The 23,272-nt window shown below is 39.4% G+C and overlaps 1 protein-coding gene across 7 annotated transcripts in view; it reads right to left on the bottom strand.

The window, feature by feature from the left end:
• Positions 1–23,272, bottom strand: part of ADD3 (adducin 3) — a 92,113-nt gene continuing 68,841 nt past the window's right edge. For 3 of the 7 annotated variants that reach the window (XM_038140029.1, XM_038140030.1, XM_038140028.1), the window contains exons 3-15: positions 13,309–13,447; positions 11,768–11,919; positions 11,571–11,651; positions 10,369–10,518; positions 9,355–9,498; positions 9,168–9,266; positions 7,947–8,129; positions 7,444–7,701; positions 6,278–6,397; positions 4,922–5,011; positions 4,086–4,206; positions 3,088–3,183; positions 2,091–2,383 (exon numbers count right to left, since the gene is read on the bottom strand). In XM_038140029.1, coding sequence (XP_037995957.1) covers positions 2,091–2,383; positions 3,088–3,183; positions 4,086–4,206; positions 4,922–5,011; positions 6,278–6,397; positions 7,444–7,701; positions 7,947–8,129; positions 9,168–9,266; positions 9,355–9,498; positions 10,369–10,518; positions 11,571–11,651; positions 11,768–11,919; positions 13,309–13,447 — 1,926 coding nt within the window. Of the gene's footprint in view, positions 2,384–3,087; positions 3,184–4,085; positions 4,207–4,921; positions 5,012–6,277; positions 6,398–7,443; positions 7,702–7,946; positions 8,130–9,167; positions 9,267–9,354; positions 9,499–10,368; positions 10,519–11,570; positions 11,652–11,767; positions 11,920–13,308; positions 13,448–23,272 lie in introns of all 7 variants that reach the window. The other 4 variants (XM_038140026.1, XM_038140027.1, XM_038140025.1 and 1 more) reach the window with 3 other exon arrangements.

The following is a 23,272-nucleotide window of genomic DNA, read 5'->3' as shown; positions in this document are numbered from 1 at the left end:
TCCATCTATTTAAAATACTGTTTATTTGTGATTTAACATTAATTAGCATTACATCTATGAGCAATTTCAGATAACATTTATATATTTTCCACAGGACACAAGAGTTGGCTGGCTCATTCTTTATGCCAAAGCAAGTAAATAGAGGCATTAGCAAAAGGTGCAAATAGTTCACGGTTGCATTTTAAAAAATATTTATGCACATTGCATTCATTTAGATATATTTTTAAAAAAGTTATGAAAAGCGTAGTTCACAGGTTACTGTTTCTACATATGTTGTAATACAACACAAATAATGTAGAACATAAAAAACAAAGTAAGCAACTGAAAGTTTCCACTATGATTAAAAACACTGATTCCAGTATTTAGTGACAGCTAGAAAATTGTTTCCAGGATCCATTCCAACATTGCATTATCACACTTACACGGTCAAAGCTAACCAGCCCCCAAACATGCTATAATCAACATTTTTGCATGCCAAACCACTCTCCAGCCATATTTAACAATTATATATTGTATAATATTTCAACCGGTAATTTGGGAATCACATGGATCTTAAAAGATGTACTTCCTATTGCGATGACTGATTTACAGACATTTGACACAGCGAAGAAACCCCTATGTTAATTTCTATGTTTAGTTTGTATTTACAATACAGTAAAAGTACTAAAATGACAACACAAGTAAAAATGAGTAAGTGGCAGTACCACCCTTACCCATGGCACTAGGCTCTGATTTGCTCTGGGTTCATCCAAAGGACAACACAGACTCACGAGACCCTTTTACACTTTGAATGAAACTGAAGAAAAAACCCAAAGTGTTGCACTCTGCATGAATCCATACAAATTATTTAAAACATCTAATATGGAAATGTCATTCTGCTGATTTAATAAAAATATCCCGCAATCCGTATCATATATTTAAAAAAAATAATCACCGAACTTTTACTTTCTTTGTCTCCTCCTATTTCCCTACTATTTCACTTTCCCTTTTAACATTTTTGTTTCCTTCATTTGGTTATGTTAAGAGATTATTTTTCTTCATTCATTAGCAATACCATGAGAGAGAAAAAGAACAACCCACAAATAATTTTTAAACATGAATCCAGTTCAATTTTATATGCTTTTATCCTTTGATTTTGAAGTCCCTGGATTCCTGAATTATATTTAAGTATACTCTAAACCAAGCATTCTTAAATACACTCTAACTATTAAATGCTTGGTTCACATGCTTATAATACCTTTATACTGAATGGTATACAAACATTTGAACATATAAAATCTTCTTTTTGTTTTGTCAGTTAAACTAAATTATCAATGTTAAGTGTATAAAATCCCCCTTCTTGAAAAATAAGGGTTTCCCCCGCCCCAACTGATAGAATAAAAAAGAAGTCTTCAAAAATTATATTTCACTAAAATGAAATATTTGGCAAAAAAGTTATTGAATAATGGAATTCTTTAGACATTTTGTATAATTCCAAATAAACTTTCTCTTACACAGTTTTTCCCCTAGTATTATGTGCCAGTGTATATTATTTCTATATGAGCTAATCTTAAAAAAGATGTAAAGGTGTGCTGTTAATAGGTACCCACTCAAATAGGGGTACAGAAACATAAAATATATGGTCAAAAACCACAATACAAAAATGTATGATCTGGTTTCCAAATGAGACAGCAGTTTTAAAAAGTCATATGATCACTCAACAGTAACTTTAATAAAGACTTTAACTGTACTGAAAATTTTCAGGTCTGCAAAATACTCTGAGCAGAACTTGCTGCTGCATACTGTGATGGTATTTGACCTTGCTATGATGGTAATTGAGCACCTGCCAGTGTAGTTCTACATGAAACTAATCAATGTTTCCAACCCTCATAGCAATTCGGGACACAGCTAAGTGAGAGATGAATATATTTGCAATTAACATGAAAGGTTTTCTTGTTTGTCTCTTCGTTTGGTTTCTTTAAAGCAAAACCTCTTCCAGTTTCTACTTGTTTAGGTTAAAAGTCCAGTTACTGCACACCCCTAACACTACGCTGTTAATGGTCAACTTAAAGGTTTAAAATGTGCAATGTCTCCTCCCAACAGAACTGCACTTACGCTTCTACCTTCTCCTTCTTTTTACTCTTTTTCAGGAAGGATGGGGTGCGGAATTTCTTCTTTTTCTTTGAAGGGGATTTGGAAGGTGACCCTTCAGGGGACAGAGCCTCTTCTATCTTTTCAGAGCCTTTGATGGTAATCTCTACGCTCTCCACAGTACTCAACTGACTGACCCTCCTGGTGAGATCTTCTTCCACGTCGTGTGCATCTTCCTTCCCGTTCACCACCACAACTGGCATCTCCACGGATATTAGGTTGGCATTCTGGCTGTAGAAATCCTCATGATTTTCTGAAAGAGCAAATGATTTTGCAGTTATTTATGTACATTTCATGCAAAAAACCCAGCGTTGAGACAAAGCCTGCGAGTCTGGACTGTGATCCAAAGAATGAAACCCGAATGCACAGATGTGGCTTTTTCCCCTTTATCCACAGCCTTAGCTGCTGTAAGCAGACAACACAGTCAAAATGTCATTAAGGGAAAATGGGCTGAAAAATGTAACCTTATCTCTGCCAGGTGCATGCACAGCTCAAGCTGTATAAAGTATGTACAAATATAGTCTACACAGCATACACAGCCTCAAGCACAATGTCAGAATTACATTTTACTGCAAGAGACTGATTTATGAAAACACAGCCATTCCATACAGAAGACACTGGAAAACTTGCCTTTTAAAATGCCTACTTAGACTTCTGGAAAAGTCTTAGGCAAAAGAACTATTCTTAACATTTTCAGTAAAATCAAATATAATATCTATTTGCTCCACCTGGTTAATATCTAAGTTTCAGCACACCCTGAGTTGTTTTCTGTTTGTGAGAATGTTGTATTAGAAAAAATTGGGAAAAATAGTTTTCGGGACAAAGTACCACCCAAACTTTGCAAAAGAGGGCTCCTTGTGACTCAGTTGACTTCATGCAAGTGTAAAAGTGCAGCAGAAGAGTCGAGGACTTGGGTTATTGGAGCCCTTGGCATCAAACAGAAATTGCATGGAATACCTTCTAATCTTTCTGGGACATTTTGCGGGGATTGAGTTTGTGACTGAATTTGTGACACAGATGAACCGTCATCTGAGAATAATTCCTGTTCAGCATCTGCAGGACAAGATGTGAGTTAGTAGCCAAGCAAAAGTGAAAATCAAGCAAGAGTGTCAGTGTTGATGCTACAAGATTTACAGGTCTGCTACAGTTTTGTGTTGCTCATGCTGACAACAGCACAAAGTTACAGTACACAGCTGAAACTCTAAAGAATTATGGATTTGTTTTATCTGATAAAAATTGGTATATATTAGTTCTTTATTAGAAAGCATTAAGAAAGGTGGCAGGACTGCATTCCAAGCCCCATGGTTTTATCTTGTCACAGTCTGCTAGTACAGTAAGCAATTACACTATATCCTGAGTGTGACATATAGCAAAGTTGTTTTATTACACAGTATTAGTGAAGAAGAATTCACAGTAAATGTTACTGTTAAAAATTAAAATCAACCCTGAATTAGTAATTCTCTATGGAATAGTACTATTGGAAGAAGATATGAAAAGTGAAAGTAGATGAGACTTGCACACTGAGAGAACAGAAGTAAAATTAGAGAAGCCAGGGCCAAACATCTCAGTAAACTTTTGCTCAGTTGGGCACAGACTCAGATACTTGATCTAATTTTAGTATCAGCTCTGAGGAGGAGCTGGATTAAGATGACCTTTGTGGACTCTTCCACCTTAAGTTATTCTATGATTCTGACACAAAAATTCATTATGGTTAATTGTGTTTTAGTCAACCCCATTTCTCTGCAAGCCTTTAATTGCTTTAATTTCGGCACTAACTAAAATAAAAGAATGAACCACATTTAATAAAAGAATTCTACCGCCTCAAGGAATGATTAGTTCTAAGCCAGTTGCCAGCAGTATATGCTAATAATTAACATGTACACATTTTTTACAGTAGATATTTTCAAGCTTATTATTAAAATGTAAACTCCAGCAATTCAAACCACACTGCTGACCTTCCAACCCCTGCTGCTTGCGCTCAATGGTTTTCTTGTAGTCTTCCAGTTCCTTTTCAGTGAGGTGGCTGAATGGGTTGGGTGGTGCTGGCGGCGCGTGCTCATCATCAAACTGCATTGGCTGGGGAAGAGAAAGCCACAGAATTGAACAGTTATAAAATTGAAGCAACAAGTAAATGTTCAGGTTTTTTTGGTTTTTTTTTTTTTTTTTGGCCAAAGTTTGATGACAAAGTTTTGGCAGGGAATACAGAATTAAAACACAGATGTACTGACTGTTGGATAGCTGGAAACTCTTAGAATTCCAATTCACCACAGTATGTAGGATAACCTTATTAGGCATATCTCTAGTGTTTGGAAGTACATTCTATTCAAGAAAAGATTAATATGGGCAGGTAAGAAACTGGAAATCCTCTCTCCCAGTAAGAAGCCTGTTTCTAACAAAAGCTGCCTTCCACATGGTCACATCCCACCTTTTAAACTCAGCTACTTCTTGGACTCAGTTGTTTCCTTCAGCATCACTTCCAAAGACTAATGAAGGCTATTTTTGGCCCCATGCATTCCAAAGTTCTTCTTCTCTCACTTAAATGAGCTTAGACAAGGATCCTACTTCATTAACATTAATGACGGCAAACTTAACATGCACATCTCAGTTTGAAACTAACTTTTTAAACCTTTAAAATGAAACATGAATAAGGTGTATCACACCTCTAAAACTGGCATGAAAATAATCAGTTCTAACAAAACATTTAGAAGGAAAATGGCCCAAGCTGACATTGGAAAGACAGGCAGCCAAATAACCTGAATAGGTGTAAATTAGTTAATTATGTTGTACTCACTGAACTTGGCTTTTTATCCACAACAATCCCTGCGAGCAGCTGAGACTGAGGTCCTGCTGTCTTTAGGTCATATCGGTTTTGCTCCCTTATCTATAGAGAGAAAATAAACCAGGTTAGAAAAAGATATTTCTCTTTAACAAACCCTGTGCCCATCAGCTTTGCAAAGCCACTAACACAGGCAGCAGTGAAGGGCTGGAGAGTCAAGCTGTGTGCTGCTGCACCTAACAATTAAGAACTCTTCTTCCACCTCTGAATACGCAGCATATGTTGTCTGGCTCTTTCAGTACTCACAAATATTTACCCCAGTCCCAGTTCTTGCACTTCATGTAAGCCAATATTTAGAAATGAGCTCCCAGGAATAGCCCCTGAGCTGTCCTCTCCACCTCATAAAGGACACAATGAGGAAACCCTGTGGCCACAAAGGTTGGTAAAGTTTTTCTTTCTGTGAATAGTTTATTGTTTTCCCTAAACTAACAGCGCTAGCTTCTAATTGTCAGAGCTTAACAGATTGACAGATCAGATATAAATACCAATACAGATCATATTAAAAAAATCCTTCAGCAGAGAATTAAGAATAAACTCTCTGTGAGCCAGTGGCATGCATGAATTTAAAAATCATTGCCTGGGACATGTCTTATTAATCTCTGGATGATTAGAGGGTGCCTTTCCAGTTCTGAGGAAGGGAGTTGCTCCTTCTAACTCCACTTCAGTCCCCAAGGACACTGATACAGTGCTTTCCAAGAAAGAAAAAAATATGCAATCCAATGAAAAGTGCCCTGAGTATCTGTTAATATAGTTATGCTGAGGGTGGAGTATTTGGTCAGTCTGATAATCAGTGTCTTTCATGCTGGAAGGGGAAAGCATAGAGATATTTCTGTTTACAGAGAGATCCAACAATAATCTCTCATTTTCTTTTTTTTTTACTGCCATTAGAAATTCCAGCCTAACAAGCACTAGGCAAATTAAAACAGAACAGAACAAGATTAGAGTCTGAGATTGAATCATGCTGCAGATGATGCACAGCAATTCTGTTGGTGTTGACACCTAATTATCTACTAAATAAAATGCTAAATAACAGGGACTACCATTCCCAATCTATCATTTCCAGAGTTAACACTCATCTTTCGTCAGACTATTGCACTCAAAATTTAAATATATAAATATTGCATGCGTATCTACAGATGTTATGTATATCACACGTTTAAATACATGGTTTTGGTGCCAAAAATCACATATAGTGTAAGAACCTTCTTAATAAAATCAAAACATTTGAAAATGTTATTTTACTGCTCTGCTGAATCATTACTTGAACATATAATTTTATTTGGAAATGTTACAAATTTAAGTTCCTTTTACCTTATTTCTCTTTTCCAACACTTCACTTGGGTTTGTGTTTAGAGGAACAAACTGGTTTGGATCTTCAATTTTGATTGGCGTTCCTCCACTAGTCTTGGAGGAGTCATCAGCTTTCATCCACTTAAAGAGGGAAAAAAAAAAAAGACAGAAGCTAAAATACCCAGTATGATGGAAAGGAACAATTCTCTGTGTTGTCTTACTGTTACAGAAGAGATATCAAGAAAAGACTTTCTGACTTTATTTTCAATTCCACATGACACCTAAAAAATAATCTAAATTTCTTGACCGGTTTGTGTGTTTGCCCAAGAGGATTTAAGTTGCCTTGAACATGATTACTTTTTGTAAATACTGACATACATTCCTGAAAAATGCAGTGTTAGCTGTGTACTAATGATGCTGTATTTAGAAAGGATCACACTTTCTAGTGACTGGCACATAGATCCAGAGCCCTTGTTCATGCAACCAACTTCCCCCTCTGCTGACCACACATTGGCTACAGTTTTTTTCCCTTCTCAAGCAGGGTTCTGAGGGTGTATTTCCCAAACTCAAGTTATAAACCTGCCAGCAGGAGGAGCTGACGCTTTTATAGTTGTACTGGGAGTAGCTGAAGAGCATTAACATGCTCTGTAGTCCCACAAGGGCCACCTCTCTGCAGACAGGAAACTAAGTGTAAGCATCTTGCTGAGCTGCAGGAGGGGGAAAATCTTCATCATTATTAAAAGCCTGTAGCACGAACAGACCTTTTGAAAGCTGTTTTCAATAGGCTCACAAATAGAAAGAGGACAGCAAGAGATGAATTAGAGCTCGTGTCTCCCTCATGTGAAAGAACAACCCACGATTGACTTAAAGCCTTACTATATTTGGTGGATAACTAATAGCACAAGAAGTGGTAGAAAAACTGTTTTCTACTTCAGGAATGAGAAGAGATGGTTAGAACTGCAAAGTCATTGTTAAATTTTATCATGAAGTGTTACTCTCACAGTCAACCCCTCTCTCCTCAGAGAGGAGACCCTTAGTACCGATGTCATTAAGGCTCTGAAAAGCCTAATTTAAATTGCTCAAGAAACTTATTTGCTAATTCTGTTCAAGATGTCCTCATATAAACTGTGAATAACTTACTTTCAAGTAGGGCAAAACCGAAGTGACTGTCCAACATATCAACCTACCGTGATCTTAGTCCTGGGACTGGTTTCCCCGTTCCAGGACTCCTCAGGCACATTAACTTTCAAGTATGTGTTTGGAGAGTTCAGCCATCTTGTCTTCTCTCTCTGTTGCCTCTGTGCAAGGAATTTCAGGGGGGAAAGTGGGACTGTATCATCTTCAAAGGAAAAGGCAGTCACAGTGGCTGGGATCTCAACGTCACTCTTATGTCTGGGTTTTTCCCTGACTAATGGTTGCCTATAGGCATAGCCAGTTCTGTATCCCTGTGAAGGAGAAAAAGAAAAAAAGATAGTTTAAAAAAATTAAAATAAAATTTTTACTATTAAGTTGCTATACATTCGTAAGAATGGTGGGATGAAATTGAAGCTCAAAGCATTATAAATTCTTATTAAGACAGAATACTGCTGTCAGGAACAGTATGACTAAAAAATTACTTGCTTTACAAAAGGTAATCCTACACTCAAAACCTTACAGGGCTACATAGATACCACCAGCAACATGCTCTCACCAGGTTGTCCAGCATCCTCATGAGAGCTTCAAATTCTTGCTCCCCAACTTTCCATTTTTGTTGTGAAGCCATATTAACTCCACCTCCTCCCATTGCTGCCACGGCGTGTGTGGAAGGCTTGAACTTCTGCAGATCCAGTAGTAGGAGATTGTCTATCCCACCTGCTCCAGCTAATGCATGAACCTGGAGACATCAAGGAGTGTACTTCATTTGTGAAAAAGCTTTTGTATGCTCTACTTTTCTGAATTTGCAGCACAAGGTTGCTTAAATACATGCTGTGGTTACTTCTCAGGCTAGTTTTCTACTGTCCAAAAATGTATTAAAATACATAGCAAGTGACTGCCACAGAAAGCATTATATCATCTGCAATTAATTGCACTTCAAAAGGAGTAAACTGAAACACTTGCTTTCAGAGTACCTTAAAAACATCTTTCTGCATCACAAGACTAAAAATCTTTCATTTTTTTCGCTGTTTCAAAATGAAAGAGTGTCTGAACTCAATATGAACAGTAGGGCAAGGAAGGAAAGGAATGGGAGCCTGCCATTTGCACATCCAAATGCCTCTTTGGGAGGACAGGATCACTGGGGAACAAGAACAATGATGAAATTTCTGGGGATGGGCTTAAAACTCAAGAAAGGCGAGAACACTTTCAGTGGTTTCTCTTCACATGTTATAGGTAATATCTGGATACCTAACCAGGTAGCTAAAGTTAGACAGAATGGAAACACTGAATTTGCGATTCAAGTTATTTTTAAATATGCCACCCACTACCAGTGCTCTAAAGACCTTCTTTTAATTTGGTTTCACAAATCTGAGATCACAGAGAGAAGCTTCTTTTCTTGTCACAACATTCAGCCTCTGTAAAGGAGCTGGCTCTCAGGAGATCTTAAGTCACACTTCCCCATGCAGCGAGTACCAGCAAATCTATCATCTGACAGATTCCCTGCATGAGGCTCACTCTGCACAGCATGGAACAAAACCTCCTGTACCCTTGGGAGTGTAACACCACTGAGACTGTGTCAATGTTCCTAGAGAGAGTATTTGTGCCATTCCCTCGGTGATTCCCTGACCACTCCAGTCTCTCTATGACCAGGTATACAGGATTACTGGATTCCACAACTCCAAAACTGTGTGATGTAAGAGGAATTCCCATCTGGGGTACAATCTGTAACTCTGCAGCATAAGTGTTTGAAATGAAACACAGATAAATTCTCTCTCACCTGCGTTTCACAGGCCAGTTGCACATTGAAAATATAGTGGAATGCTTCTTCCAGTGTCTCTCCTAGTGTTACCACACCATGGTTTCTCAAAACTAATACCTAGTAAATGAAGACACTAATGTTAAATGGTAGAAACTGGAGCAGGACATGAGACTTGTTTATGAAGAGCATAAATGAGGTTGAATACCTTGCAACTGGGTCCAAGAACTTTCTGAAGCTGAATTCTCTCTTCCTGTTCATCAAGAGATCCCTGGTAGTTGTAATAAGCAACATCTCCCAGAATCAGAGCCTCCTGTGATATGGGAAGGATGCCACACTTCATAGAAGAAACCTGTATCATGAAAAGGAAACTAGGTAACTAGGGAAAAATGGAACTCTTAAAACTCACATCTCAACCACCCAAGCCTTAGTGGAATGTACTTTGTTAGAAAAGAGACAAACTCCATAGGGAGAGCTTAGAAACAATTCCTCCACCAGTCTAATTTGCAATAGACAGAGGTGCTGCTACCCAGTCTAGGCACATATTTATTTGAGGACATTTTTTGTGAATGTTATTCATGTTTCATTCTCAGCTTACTTAATGGTTTATCCATCTTTCTCATATTTATTACTTCAAAAAGCTAGTATAAAAGAAATTATTAATTCCTTTATATTTTGTCTGTAGCCAAGGAATATATATATATATATATATATATATATATATATATATATATATATATATATATATATGCATTTCTAGATACAATAATAAGAATTTAGTTATTTTAAGCCAATTCTTCTTTCAGGCCTCCTTACAATTCTATCGTTATTATCCAGACCATTTAAAGTTTATGTTAACTATGATATTTAAATACTGAGGTAAATCCAAACTAAGCGTAACAACGAATCAAACCACTTAAAAATGGAGCTGCATAATGCAAATGAAGATGATTTATACAGCACATTATATTACCTAGGATGCTATAAATGAGGCCTGTGTAAACTATTTGCTTTACAACCTCCTCAACCTCAGTATAATAATCTCTGAACATCAGTTTATTCCGATGCCATTCCACTGTGGTGGTCCAGCTCTCTCTCACACTTTTATTTAGCAGTGCAGAGTCGATATTAAAACAAAAATGAAACTGCTGTGAGGAGAAATATGCCCTAAGTTCATAAGGTAAAGGTGTTTTCTTTCAGTCTGTGCCAAAGGAAGGCTTACAGCAGCTGTGGCAGGGGTGTGGATGTGTATGACACATCTGACGTCGGGGCGGGTGGAGTAGATGGCCACGTGTGGACTGAAGCCCACACTGTCAATACTGAGAGCTGTGCTTCCCTGGTCCACTACATCTCCTAGGATGTTCACCTTAACCTGAAAAAGGCAGACAGACAAATGACACTCAGAAAGGTTCTGACAACTTCAGTTATCTAGAAAATAGTCTTCCTTTCTTATTTAGCATCGAATTTCCCCCCCACATTCAAGGCTCAGAGCACAAAAAAAGCAGCAGAGCAGCCACGAATGTGTGTGTCAATAAACCACCCTGCTGTACTTGCTCTTGACAGCTGCTGGAAGTTCAGTCATGGAAGAAGTAAGGATAAGACCCTGATACAACATATATTCTACTTCAGTCTAGCTGACTTTTCCTTGTTTCTGACTTTCAAAAATGCATTCCATTAACATTTCCTACATTTTAAACATGAAGATAATTCAGAGCCTGAGAAATTTCCAGTAAGAATATTCAATGCACACAGAATTTTCAGATTCATTGGAACATTAAAATAGTAATTCCTGGATCAACAAAATACCACAGCAGGGTCATGTGTCATGGTACTTTGGTTCTGTTTGCTGTGTAATAGTATCAATGGCATTTTGGTCCCCCTTTCTTCACCTTGAGGCAGTTTCTTTACAGATATGCACTGACACGGAGAGCATATGGCAGGTTCTACACCCAAAGATGTGTGATTTAGCAGCTACTACTGCCTAAATACCAGCCTGTAAGTTCACCCAGCTCACTTGCTGGGCCTGGGGAAGATTATTTGACTTTATCTCCTCACTTCCAAAGGTAAGAGGTGATTCTGATAACACTACTCCTACAGAGTCATTTCACATGCGTTGCCACACTCTCAGGTTATAAAAGGCTACACTGAGGTTACTGGTGAGTTTCATCAGACAGGAACACAAAACTTTGCTGCTCCACATGGAAGCTGGAGACAAAGAAACAGAAAGTAAAACTAAACCTGAGAAGAAATACTGGCAACAAAGGCAGCTACTATCTAAGCAGTTAATCAGCTTTTCATCTGGTGGGTAAATATTAAAAAACCCCAAACGACAGCATAATTACAGAAGTCCATTTAAGCAGCCACAAAAGTATTTTAGAAAACAGGATGAGCCTTGTTGGTTATTACAGCAGGTGATTCACCTACCAAATTAGAAGCTGAAGCTTCAGAAAAAGACAGCCCTCTTGGAATAATTAGAATGTGGTCATGTTCTTTGCTTACTCTTACCTGCAAAGGAGACAGGAAATGGATTACTGATCTAATTTACATTTATCGGGGGAAAAATAATTTGAATGAATAGATGAGATTCTAAGTCAGTTTTTTTTTTTCTCTAAAATACTTACTGTGATATAGGTATTTGGCAAATGTGCCCACCCAAACAAGTCAGCCAATCTGTATAAACTGGCTAACTTGCAACGAGTGAGTTTTTCTCCCTTAACAAACGAGGAGGTATCTACCCCAGGTAGGTCATTGATGGGTGTAATCATTCCATGGCCTGAAAAACAGACAAAAATAAATGATGGCCAGTTGGACAATTAAATATATTTCCAGCTATGCCATGATCTTCCAGATGCAGTGTATTTAAATGGTTAGCAAAGCAGTACCAGCATTTATGAGACAGAATAAAGGTTTTCCTGAGCTGTCTCCTGAATCAATATCCTACACAGCACTGGAACTGTGCTCTAAGACATTTGTCACTAATGAAGTAATTTTATGTGTTACTTTGAGGTCTTTTTTGTTACAGGAGAAGACATTCCTTGTAGACTTCTGACACCAGCAAAACTAATTTGAAGAGATACCTCAGTCTTAGCACTTCAAATCAGCCCTAATGAAGAAATTAGGATTAGTGCAAGAGTTCTCAAACCCTTAGACAGAAGGTATCAACTCTTAACAGAGAAATCAGAAAGATCAATTTCTGTCTTTGACTTGTGACTACACCAACATACCCCTTTTCCCTTCATGAATGCATGACAGCCTTTTGACAGCCCACCTTTGTTCAGAGGGAAAGTTAAGACCAAAAGAAGTAAAAGTCATTTTGGTTTTCAAGAAAAGGAGTGTGCACTTTGAGATCTGTCCCCATTGTCCCTGGCAAACACAGCAGAGACAACAGTGGGACACAGAGTCTCAGTAACCAACCAGAGACGGGAACATGGGGTTATTTGGGCTCTCTGTTCTCTTCCACTCATTTTGCTAAATAAACCCTGAAGTACCATTTTGGGACCAAATCTCCAAAGATGATGAGTGCTGACAGCTGCCACTGTACTTCAGGCTTGTAAGCTCCCATATGATGTCCACCCACAGAACTTAAATTGACTTGAATGTCTCAGTGCTTCACGACTTGGAAAGAACTTGGGTGTTAACTGCAAGATCCCAGTGACATCTTTACAAGTATAGTGCAGACTAGAGGCTGGTCTTAACTGTGGGAGCTGTTTATCTGATAATTCAGTTTGCCAGGGGATTCTCCCCACATCAGAGTTGTTGGTTTTTCTTTAGTAACAATTTATATGCAAGAGTGGAAAAATAAAGAAACTAAATGGTAATGTATTTCACATCTCAGTTTATATTCATGTTAAACTCCTAATAGTAACAGGGAACAACATTTTGTTCCCTATGTCAGTTCAACTTTTATTAACAAATTATAGAATAACTGAGTTTGAGGATTCCAACCATTTTGGATATCATTATACAAGTCAAAGAATTTGAGAGAATGAAGCCTAAAAAGGCAAATTAAGGCCACCATCTGTACTACTACACAGCTGAAGCAAGCTTTGACAGAATTTTTACTCAAGGAAAGAGGAGATCCCAGCATTCCTAAGCCCTGGTGCTTAGGTAACAAATTAAAAAAAAAAAGAAAAAAAAAGCAGTTTATGTATAATTCACTTACTGAGTGAAGATGAGGAAAAACCTGTAAAAGTGCTCGCTGTAATGTACTCAGCAATCTGCTGTAATGCAAGCAGTCCAGTGGGGTTATTGCCCTTCTTCATCTGTTCTTGAATAAGGCATTCCAGATCTTCTCTAAAAGCCTGTAGAAACATTTCAGAAACATCAAGGAAACCCGGCCTTGATAATCTTATTTCTATTATAGGTGGGGCTGGTAGTTTTGCCTCTTATTAATGTTACATGAAATTTCCCCACAGACTTTGTTTTCAGCTGTTTTAACTTTGCCAGATTAATCATCTGACCTAAACTTTGTATGCTAGGTACTAGCAATTTGGGGAGCAGAAAGGAGGAGTTTGGTCACAGAGGATTTACTATTTCCCAGTACACAACAAGATAAAATGTATTTTAAAAAAATATTAAACACATTTTTATCAGTAATGAAAGTGTTGTGCATATTTTGGAAGAGATACTTGAAATTTCATCAGGATGTCTTGCTTTCTGTGCTGGATATTTTTTTTATAATGTAATCCCTCTAAAAACCCCTTCAAATTTGATAAAGTTATAAACAGCTGGAAAACTGGAGCTTATCCATGCTCAAGTAATATCACAGACATGCGAAAACTAGAAGGAATGCTATCTCCTCTCTACTTTTCCTTCCCCAAAGGGAAAAAACCCTTCCTTCTTTTTCTGAATAAAGTGACTGCAAGCCCAAGAGATAAACTTTTGCAGAATATATAATGAAGACGTTTTCATAGTATCCAATTTAATATACTACGCACTGTGGACAAAGCCTGTTCCTTTGAGATGATAAACAGATTATTCCCTATCTACAACAAACCCCTGTCCTAGGACCACTGCAGTCCTGACATGCCACGACTAAATAATTCTGTTCCTTCAAACTTATAAGTTACATTTTCTAGCTCTCTCATTACTTCTTGGCAGCATCTTGCAGCTTTTCCCCAAACTTGCAGTACCCAAAGCTGCACACAACACAAGCTGAGGTGGATTGTGAACGCTCCTCCTGGTTCCTTCCAAAAAGACATTTGGTGTCTTTACCACGCAGCTGGCTCCTATTATAACTGCAGACTATTCCCTGTAAGTAATTGCTCCTTTCTGTTTGCCTTCCTTGGCAGAGCACTTGCTCTCAATTAAAGAAAGAAAGCAGTTCTTCATGACAAATGTAATTTCTTCACTGAATTTTAATTCAGCCCTCCAAAACACCCACTCTGTTGGGCAAAATCCACCAGAGGTTTTGATCAGTAAGAGAGAATGCTACTGAACCCCACAAAGACATCCTCAAGCCTCTACTTGATACAGCTTCCCCAGCTGGACAGCTGAGTCTCCAGACTCCTAATTACCAACTTTTCAGATATTTGTGCCCTCCTTAGAATAATTTTTATCAGGATCATGTCCATACCTGAGACTTGGTGGATTTTCCTAAGTAAAGCCTCTAAAAATTCCCCCTGACTGACTCTGAATGGATCTGTTGCACAGATCTCTCAGCGCAGACCAGAATATTCACGTGGCATCCCCCAAACAGCTGAAGAACCTCTCACCAGCCTGAAGATGCACAGGCAAAGTCAGATTTTTCTCTTTTGTGGCTGCTGTTGGTAAGGTCTATGCAGCAGGAGAAAGGAGCAGATGAGGAAAAGGAAAGAAAAACCACAGAACTGAGAGAGGAAAAAAAACCTAACTGGGGGAGAAGAAGTGGAGGACAGGGAGCAGTGGCCACAAACTGAAACATGCCAAGTTCCAGCTCAACATGAGGAAGAACTTTAGAACGAGGGTAGCAGAAAACTGGACCAGGCTGCCCAGTTCTCTGCATTATATTAAATTATTCCTCCTTCAATTCAACAAGGACTATAAAAAAGATGTGCAAAAACATTAATAGTAAACTCTTATTAGTCATATTCAGACTTCTGAAGGTCTTTTTAACCTGTACAAGTAATGTTACTTACACAGCAGAAAAAAAAAGGTAATGTAATATATTTTGGGACATTTTTGACAGAAAGATTTTTTTAGTTTGTTGCATACTGTATTTCTAGTTCTTCTGCTTTTTGGTCATGTTATTTTCCTTCTTCTGAGCTTAATTTTGCTAGCAGTAGTATGAGCTTAATTTTGAGCTTGATGCTAGCAGTAGTATGTTACACATTTGCTGAGACTACTAGAAACGAGGACTTAGTGTTGTATCACCAGCTTTGTTAAGCCAAACAAGCAGTTTCCCTTAAAACAGTTTTAGAGATAAGAGAAGATAGGTAAGAGCCAGGAAAATAGCAAATGTGGAGGTTTGGGATGAGTTGTAAAGCAGGTGAGAATATGGACGAAGTGCATAAAATCAGGTATGCAATTTATCCACATGCCAGTGCATAATGATGTTTGCCAGCAGCCTTCAGCCTGCCACATGGATAGCTACGAATATTTCACTACATTTCATCCACTGCTACAGACCTCTGAAACTTGGAACTGTATATCCTTAGGGGACCACCCCACATGTGCTAACACAACCTTCTTCCATTTCTGGTAATCCCAGTGGGCTCCTATGAAGGGCACCACCTTCTTGTGGTCAACAATTTACCTTTAATAAGAGCCATTAAATGAATGATAGTTATTGGATATTTATTTCACAGTACAAGACTTATTTCTGTAAAACCACTAGCTTGCAGGGCTCTGATTCTGGGATCTGACCAGAGCAGCAGGAACCTGCTTCTAAAAACCTAACTAGAGCCTGGAGACCAAATGGTTTGGTTTTGCTTTAATTCACGAGACTGTAATATATTTCTATATGTGTGGCATTACACTGCCCACAAGTGATCAAGCAAAAGTTATACAAGTAAGTCATACTGGAGAGAGATGCTTTCAAAGAGAGGACAAACATGCTGCTCTGGCACAAAGCAGATATTTTTCAAGCAGAAAGGTAATTTCAGATGTAGTATTTGACAAAAAAATGCTGACAAAGGGAAAACTGTACTGTCAGATGAATGAAAAATGATGTTATTCAGCTGTGTGCTCAGCATTGCTCAATCAAGAGAAAGTTTCAGGGATTTAGTAGGCTCTTTGGGTACACATGCATTGTTTTGTTTGTTTGTTAGTTTGAAACCATGACAACTTTAGACATGAGACACTAAGAGCAGTGACTTTCTACAGTGGGGTACAAATCCCAAAGTGAGCAGCACAGCACTTCTTGGCTGACCATGATCCTGCCAGCACAGCTGGACTTGACACCTGCCTGTGCCTGCACACAGCAAGGATGTAGCCTGGCTAACCCACCCCTCCACAGCTGGGAAACATTTCCTGTTTGCACAAGCATCCTTCTGTCTTCAGGGACCTCACCTGCCCAGCCAAGCACCTGTGTACCCCCTTGTTTGTGCTGAAACAGCACTTCAAGCAGCAGACTGAAGGTCTGATAGGAAATATCCCACGGTATGAGAACTGGGCCCATGACAGCTACTGGGAAGGAGGTGCAGTGACATTTCAGACAAGGTGCACAACCAGGAGGATGCTGAGTAGGGCTTTTACTTTAGCCACCCAAGAGAGTAGCCTGACCTTGGTAGAATGCAGGCTGCTGCTCTGCTTCCACCTCACCCACTTTCTGAGTGCCACTCCACCAGCTTGCTCTGAGACATGAATTTCCCCACCACTCACCAGTAAAAATGAACAGGGCAGCTCAGCCTGTTCCTGAAACTTTTCAGAATTCCACTCTTTCCAAAACTATAGTCAGCGCTTTTTACACCAGCTTAGACAGCCTTACATGATACTGCACAGCCTGCAGAACAGACACAGCTTTTCTTGATGGAGTCATTAGTGGGATGATTAGGTCAAGGTCATTCTAATATAATAAAATTACTTCTCCAGAACTATTTGCAATCATCTTCCAAATACACATCATAGATTCAGGCAGTTTAGATGGAAAAATCTTTCAACTTAGATCTACAAAAGTTCTCTGAAAGTCAAGAGTGAAGTCAACAAGCTCAGTTCTGACTCATTTACTTCTGTTTTCTTTCAGAAGTATAGTCTAACTGTGAGCTGACAGTGTAAATTTGGGCTTTTAAGAATCAAAGTAACATTTGCATGTACCAGTTGACAACTAGTATTTTTCAGTCAATAAATGCAGGAAGAACTAGAACAATCAACCTGCTAGAATAACCTATTTTACATGGATACACACATACAGAGTGCAGAATAATGCTGTTGCTAAAAAACTTGGTATTAATCTCTTCATCTTGCTAGGCAGCTCTCTAAGGACGTTAAGACGTACACAGGCTTATAAGTATTTTGACTATCTATGCTGTTCCTTTTTTGTTGACCACTTATTTCTACATGTATCCAACCAAAAGAAGTACAAATAAAATAATAAGCAAATAATAATGGTATACAAGTCATCTACAAATACTCCACACCACTGCAAACCTTTAAGAGGGGAAAGCACGTGCTCACATTAGGACTAGTAACAGTAATGACTAAACAGTTTCACATTCTACAGGAAAGTAGCTAAAACATGTATGTGAGGTCCCTACCTTCCCCAGCAGCACTGCTGTTAGACTAAAAACTGCCAAATGACACAAAAACCCATTCAACCATTTGCACTTTAGCCCATTTTGATCAGAGTTTCTAATATCTTAAATCCATTTTTAAAAAGGGCATAACTCAACTTATCTAAACGTACCCACACAGAATCTCTAAGCCAAATCTCCACCACTGAAGAAAAGTTTCAAAACTTAACTGGTATTTTGTCCTCGAGAGTGAAGAGACGTTAATTTTGGTTCCTGTGCTGTAAACACGGCTGCCTGTGAGAGGAAGACCTTCACTGAAACAGCCAACAGCCCTTAAGAGGAGCTTTCAAGACTGAAGTTTAGATACAAACAGCCAGAGCCTCAGTGGAAAAGGGTGGAGCTGGCCACAAAAAAACCGCCAGGGAGCGAAGGCTGGCGGGGAGAAGATAAGAGTCACAAAAAGTGTTTGTCAATGCTGTGAAAGAGAACAAGGGGGATGGGACTTCTGTGTTAGGACAAAAAGAAGTAGCCTTGGTAATAAGTATGGGGAATTAGCTGAAGTTATAATAATCTCTTCGCTTGCACTGAAGGGCGAGGGTACCTGGGCTGGATTTAGTGACTGGGCTGACAGCAAGGCGCTCCCCACACAGAGCTCAGCCTGTGCCAGTTTTTCCAGCTCCTCTAACCTGGTGCACACTGGCTTTCCTCCATGAGCTGCAGCAGAGTGTTCACTCCTATGATAAGCAGCCTAGAGATACCCCATGATTACAGCCAAACCTGAAGCACTGAACTCCTTTGCCAAGCCCATCCCCAGCAACCCAGAGCCAGCTACTCACACAACTGCTGCTCTGCATGGGGGGTCTGGGTCCCTCCCTCGTGTTCTCTCGTGGAGTAAAGCCATACCATACATCCTGCTAAATGGAATGTAAATGAAATGTAATGAATGTAAATGGAATGTACGATGAAATGTAAAATGCTAGATGAAATCAAATTTCAGCTCGTCAGGGGTCTCGCGCATTTCTGAGCATAATTAACTGGGATTTTCAGTAAGTGCAGGACTTGGGAGGGTGGGAGCACACATGGTGAGGATGCTCTAGGAGCGATGGCAGAGCTCTTGCAGGGTGTTCTGGATGCACATGCTCCTGCAGCCAAGGAGAGAAGTCCCCAGTCATGGCTTTCAAAGGTTTTCCAGGTATTGTTCAACATGTATCTGGTGGCATTTATAGCTAATGAGAAAAAAACACAGTTCAAACTAAGTGGAAAGGAGCAATATGGAAATAGAGTGGAGTGAAGGGAACCCAGTTTTATAGTGAGACAGGAGGGAAATTCTCACGACATGCACTCATGGTGGAGGACTTTGGTGTGAATTTACAGTGTTCCACCACAGCTACAGAAATGAATGAGAGCTGGGCAGAGGGATTTCTTGGGTTCCCACAGAGACCTAGTGGATGGCCTTGATTTGAGACAATGTTACCCTGATCACGAACTCCCTCTCACTTAAAGTGTTGTCACAGTGCACAGGGGATCTTTAAGGGACATTTCGTAGTATGCCTCCAATGACATACCAAGTTGAGCTCCTGCCTCTGGGTGAACAAAATGCTGCACAGCTTGTATGATGAAAGCATGCAACTAAATAAGCTATTGCAGTGCGAGGAGAGTCATGACTTCCCAGCAGGATACTGGAAAGATGTCAGAGAAGACAAAAGCCAGAGCAGGGAGCTGCAGGTGAGGAGGTCCTCAGGTGATGCAAAAGGTTGTGAGACCTTTGTGGCCAATGGGTGAAGCTTCTGAAGGATGTGAAAGGCTTTTGAACTTCTGAGAAAAGAGCAGTAAAAGCCAAAACATATGAGGAACTGAAAGGACTTTGATATTTTTAAGAAAATAAACTGCCCCAAAAGGGAGTGGTATTGCAAAAATACTGGATCACTCGATACAAAATAAAGTAAGCTAAACAACTGCAAAAGCTGGGGGAAAAAATAATTTAAATCATCCTTCATCTCTGTCCTGACGGTTTGAAAATAACATATCCAGGAAAAAAAATTCAAGTGTGGGTGGGATTGCTTGTTTTTGAGGAGAAAATTCTGCCTGCATGCTGCATGCTAGGCAGACCTCTGAACAGAAGAGTTGCTAAGCTGTATAGCTAGCTCCCCACGTTTTTTTGGGCAAGACCGGCTAGTGTGGGAGGCGGGGGCAGGGGAGAGGGATGTGCATGGGCAAGGCAGGAAGGGGGGCACAGTAGAGAAGTACATTTTTAACCTCAGTACAAGCCCCCAAAATTTTGCAGTCTTGATAGTTTCACCTGAGCCTTCCTGCAATGGCAGTACCAAGCCAGAGTGGCCCTGAATCCGCTGCAGAGTCACAGTGGGTTGGTAGACACTCTCTGGATCCAGCACTAAATAAAAGTAAAGCCTGATGGGATCTTGCCAACACAGAGATCAACTCTAGAAAAAAAACCCCAAGCTCCAAATAACTGTGTTTTATATGTAAAAATAGCCAGTGCACATCCAATGGGTCTCAAGAAGCCCCACAAAACTTCACTGGTAAATTAAAAACATAAACTGCACATTTAAATTTCAGTAACTGGGCATTTTTATGTTTACATGAAACAGCTGCTCAGCTCATTCCTTTAGACACAACTTCTTCTTACATTAGTAAAAATAATGAAGTACATCTCATATATAAGCACATCTTTTGTACAGGAATGCATCCTCTCCCATTTCCACCCTCACCTGTAGCTTTCCTTCCAATACACCAATATAAAGGGATGGAAGGTACTCCTCAGTGCAGCCTATGTCCTGATCCCAATTTACACACATTGTCCTGCTACCTCAAGCCTGTGGTTAGCTTTTCTGCTGGGTGGATAATAGTTTCACATGGTCTCACTGCACTGGAAGCAGTGTGACACTGCTGCCTGCCTGCAGAAACATCCAACACCTTCCCTGCTTCACCATGGCTGTGGGGATCTTCTCCCCAGCTGTATGTTCACTCAGCTCCTCAGTGCTGAACTGGCTGTTCAGTTTTCATAAACATCATACCTGCATAACACTTTTTTTAAAAAGTGTTTTAAGAGTTTCTGGTTGCTATGGTGACAGCATCAGAGAAATGCCAGAAGGAAATAAAGGCCAGAAGGACTTGTGTACCATAAGTGAAGTAAGGATTTTGATGGTATAGCAAATATATTTTTGCTCTGTGAAAAACACAGTAACTCTGTGTAACAAGCAACATATGACTGTTTAGCATACAGACAAAACTGTTTTTAATTGCAGAGTTAAGTTGGAAAATATAAAAAACCCCAAAACAACCAATCCATCTTTTCAGATTTTGGATACATTACAGGGCAAGTATCTTGGGCCCAATAAACAATAAAACTGCATGACTGTAGTGCCTTTCTTTAAAATTAACAACATGCTACCTGAACCCTCTGAAACTGAAGATGTTACTAAAATAAACCTAAATGGCTGTATGCTAAGATTGGCCAGCAGTACTTCTGGATGCTATCAGGCTGCTCAGGCCCAGCTGATTTTAATTTCTTTCCACCTTTCTAACAGACACAGAACAGCAAACATGTTCAGTTTATCAGATTCTCCAGGCTATCAGATGCTCAGGGGCTACATGCAATATTAGGCAAACACATCTGAGAACTCCATGATAATGTCAGGACATTCTCCATGGGCAATGGTCAGAAAACAACTATGATTTGTTTAAGGTTTAATATGAACAGACTCCAAGACATTAGCAAACATCAGAGGTAATGGAAATAGCTTTTCAGTAGCTTTTAAATTATTTAATTTAGGAAAAGGAAATTGCACATCAGAGAGAATAGTCAGATTGCACACTACTATGGGAACCAAGCAGTACATCAGAGAGATGCAGCAGCTTGATGTCTGAAGATGTCTGGTCAGGCCTGTAGCCCTTACAACAACATGCACTGAGTAAAATATACTGTGGTTCCTGAAATATATTCTCTAATTTATTTTCTTGCTAAAGGATTTAGATTTTCCTACTTGAAAGAAATAAAAAAAGCTTGTTAATAAAACCAGATTAAATTAGTACCTAAGCTTTCTGCTACGTGACAGTGATTAACCCTTTAGTTTTGCACCTCTGCTCACAGAAAGTGCATGTTCAAAGCTCACCTCATCACCACCATAACATGCTTGTGTAATTTTAAGACAGTTACTATCCTTGCTAGATACACTTCACATTTACTAATACTTGCTAGAAGAGGAGTCACTGACTATTTCTTTGATCTGAATGCTGTTATATATGTAAGACTGGGTGAAGATTCACCAGCAAAGCAAGCTCTTCCTTAAACTGTGTCTCATAATTTCTCTTCTTCTAAACACCTTACAACCATATTCTCTCTGTCAAGCGGAATAACCCAGAAAAGCAACAAAGTTCCATGAAAATATCTAACACAATGTAATTCTGCAGCTACAGAACAAAAACACTATGGACAACACTCATCAATTCCATCCTGAACCTGTGCTACACAGATGGTAACAGGAACCATACTTTCTGGCCATTGTGTGATGAATTTTAAATTCAAGAGAACAAGGTAAATGTTTTCAGACCTGTGCTCAGTATGGCATATAGCAGCTGGAGCCTGGAGTCTGGCACACTGCACCTTCCACCCCAAATAAATTCTGAAATTCACTTGATGGACATTTGCTCACAGATACTGTATAAAAATGCTTTCATTTCCTTGCGTGAGAAATCACTGCAGAGTTCCTCTAATTTTTCTGTACCAGGAAAAGGGAGGATAAAAGGAGATACTTGAGGGGAAGTGGGAGCTCAGACAACTCCTCTTCGTGCCTGATCCCACACTCAGCTCCCACGTTCCCATTTCTCTCTAAGCCAAGCAGGCAGCAGGCCCCTGGCTTATTTGGACAACTGTTCCCTTACACAACAAAAACTTGCAACTTTTTGGCAGCTCTGAACAGTCACTTCCCAAAAAATGCTGGGCTCAGCTTCTCTTGCAGCAGGACACTGACAGCAGCCCAGCAGCTCTCTGTCCCACAGTCTTCTGTTAAAACAGCAGGCTAAACTCAGGGGTTCATACCCCTCTTCACACCCCTTCCTAAAATCTGCATGCTGACACTCCAGCTATCAAAAAAAACCACCACAGAGGCTGCAGCAAAGGGACTTCAATTACATCTGGTAGACTTGGCAAAAGATGCCACAAAATGTTAATGAAATAGTTACACTCATCAGATCCAATACTGTCATCAAAGGGACCAAAAAACCACCACCACATGCAATACCAAATGATCTCTCCAACTTATTTTTATCTGTTAGGCTAAAGATTTAGTCTTTCTGTGAGTCCTGGATGTGAGCATTTTAACAGGAATGAGTAGACTCTGATCACATTTTACAACTGAGTATTTAACATAAAATGATCATGATTAAAACATTACAGTGCCTCCTTAGAGTATTTTCCTTATAAAAGAGCCTGGCTGAAAACCCAAGCTTGCACAAATT

The sequence above is a fragment of the Motacilla alba genome, chromosome 6 (assembly GCF_015832195.1).
Source record: "Motacilla alba alba isolate MOTALB_02 chromosome 6, Motacilla_alba_V1.0_pri, whole genome shotgun sequence".
Classification (NCBI taxonomy): Eukaryota; Metazoa; Chordata; class Aves; order Passeriformes; family Motacillidae; genus Motacilla; species Motacilla alba.
Note: the sequence above shows the minus strand (reverse complement) of the source record. Positions and strands in the feature narration are given on the sequence as shown.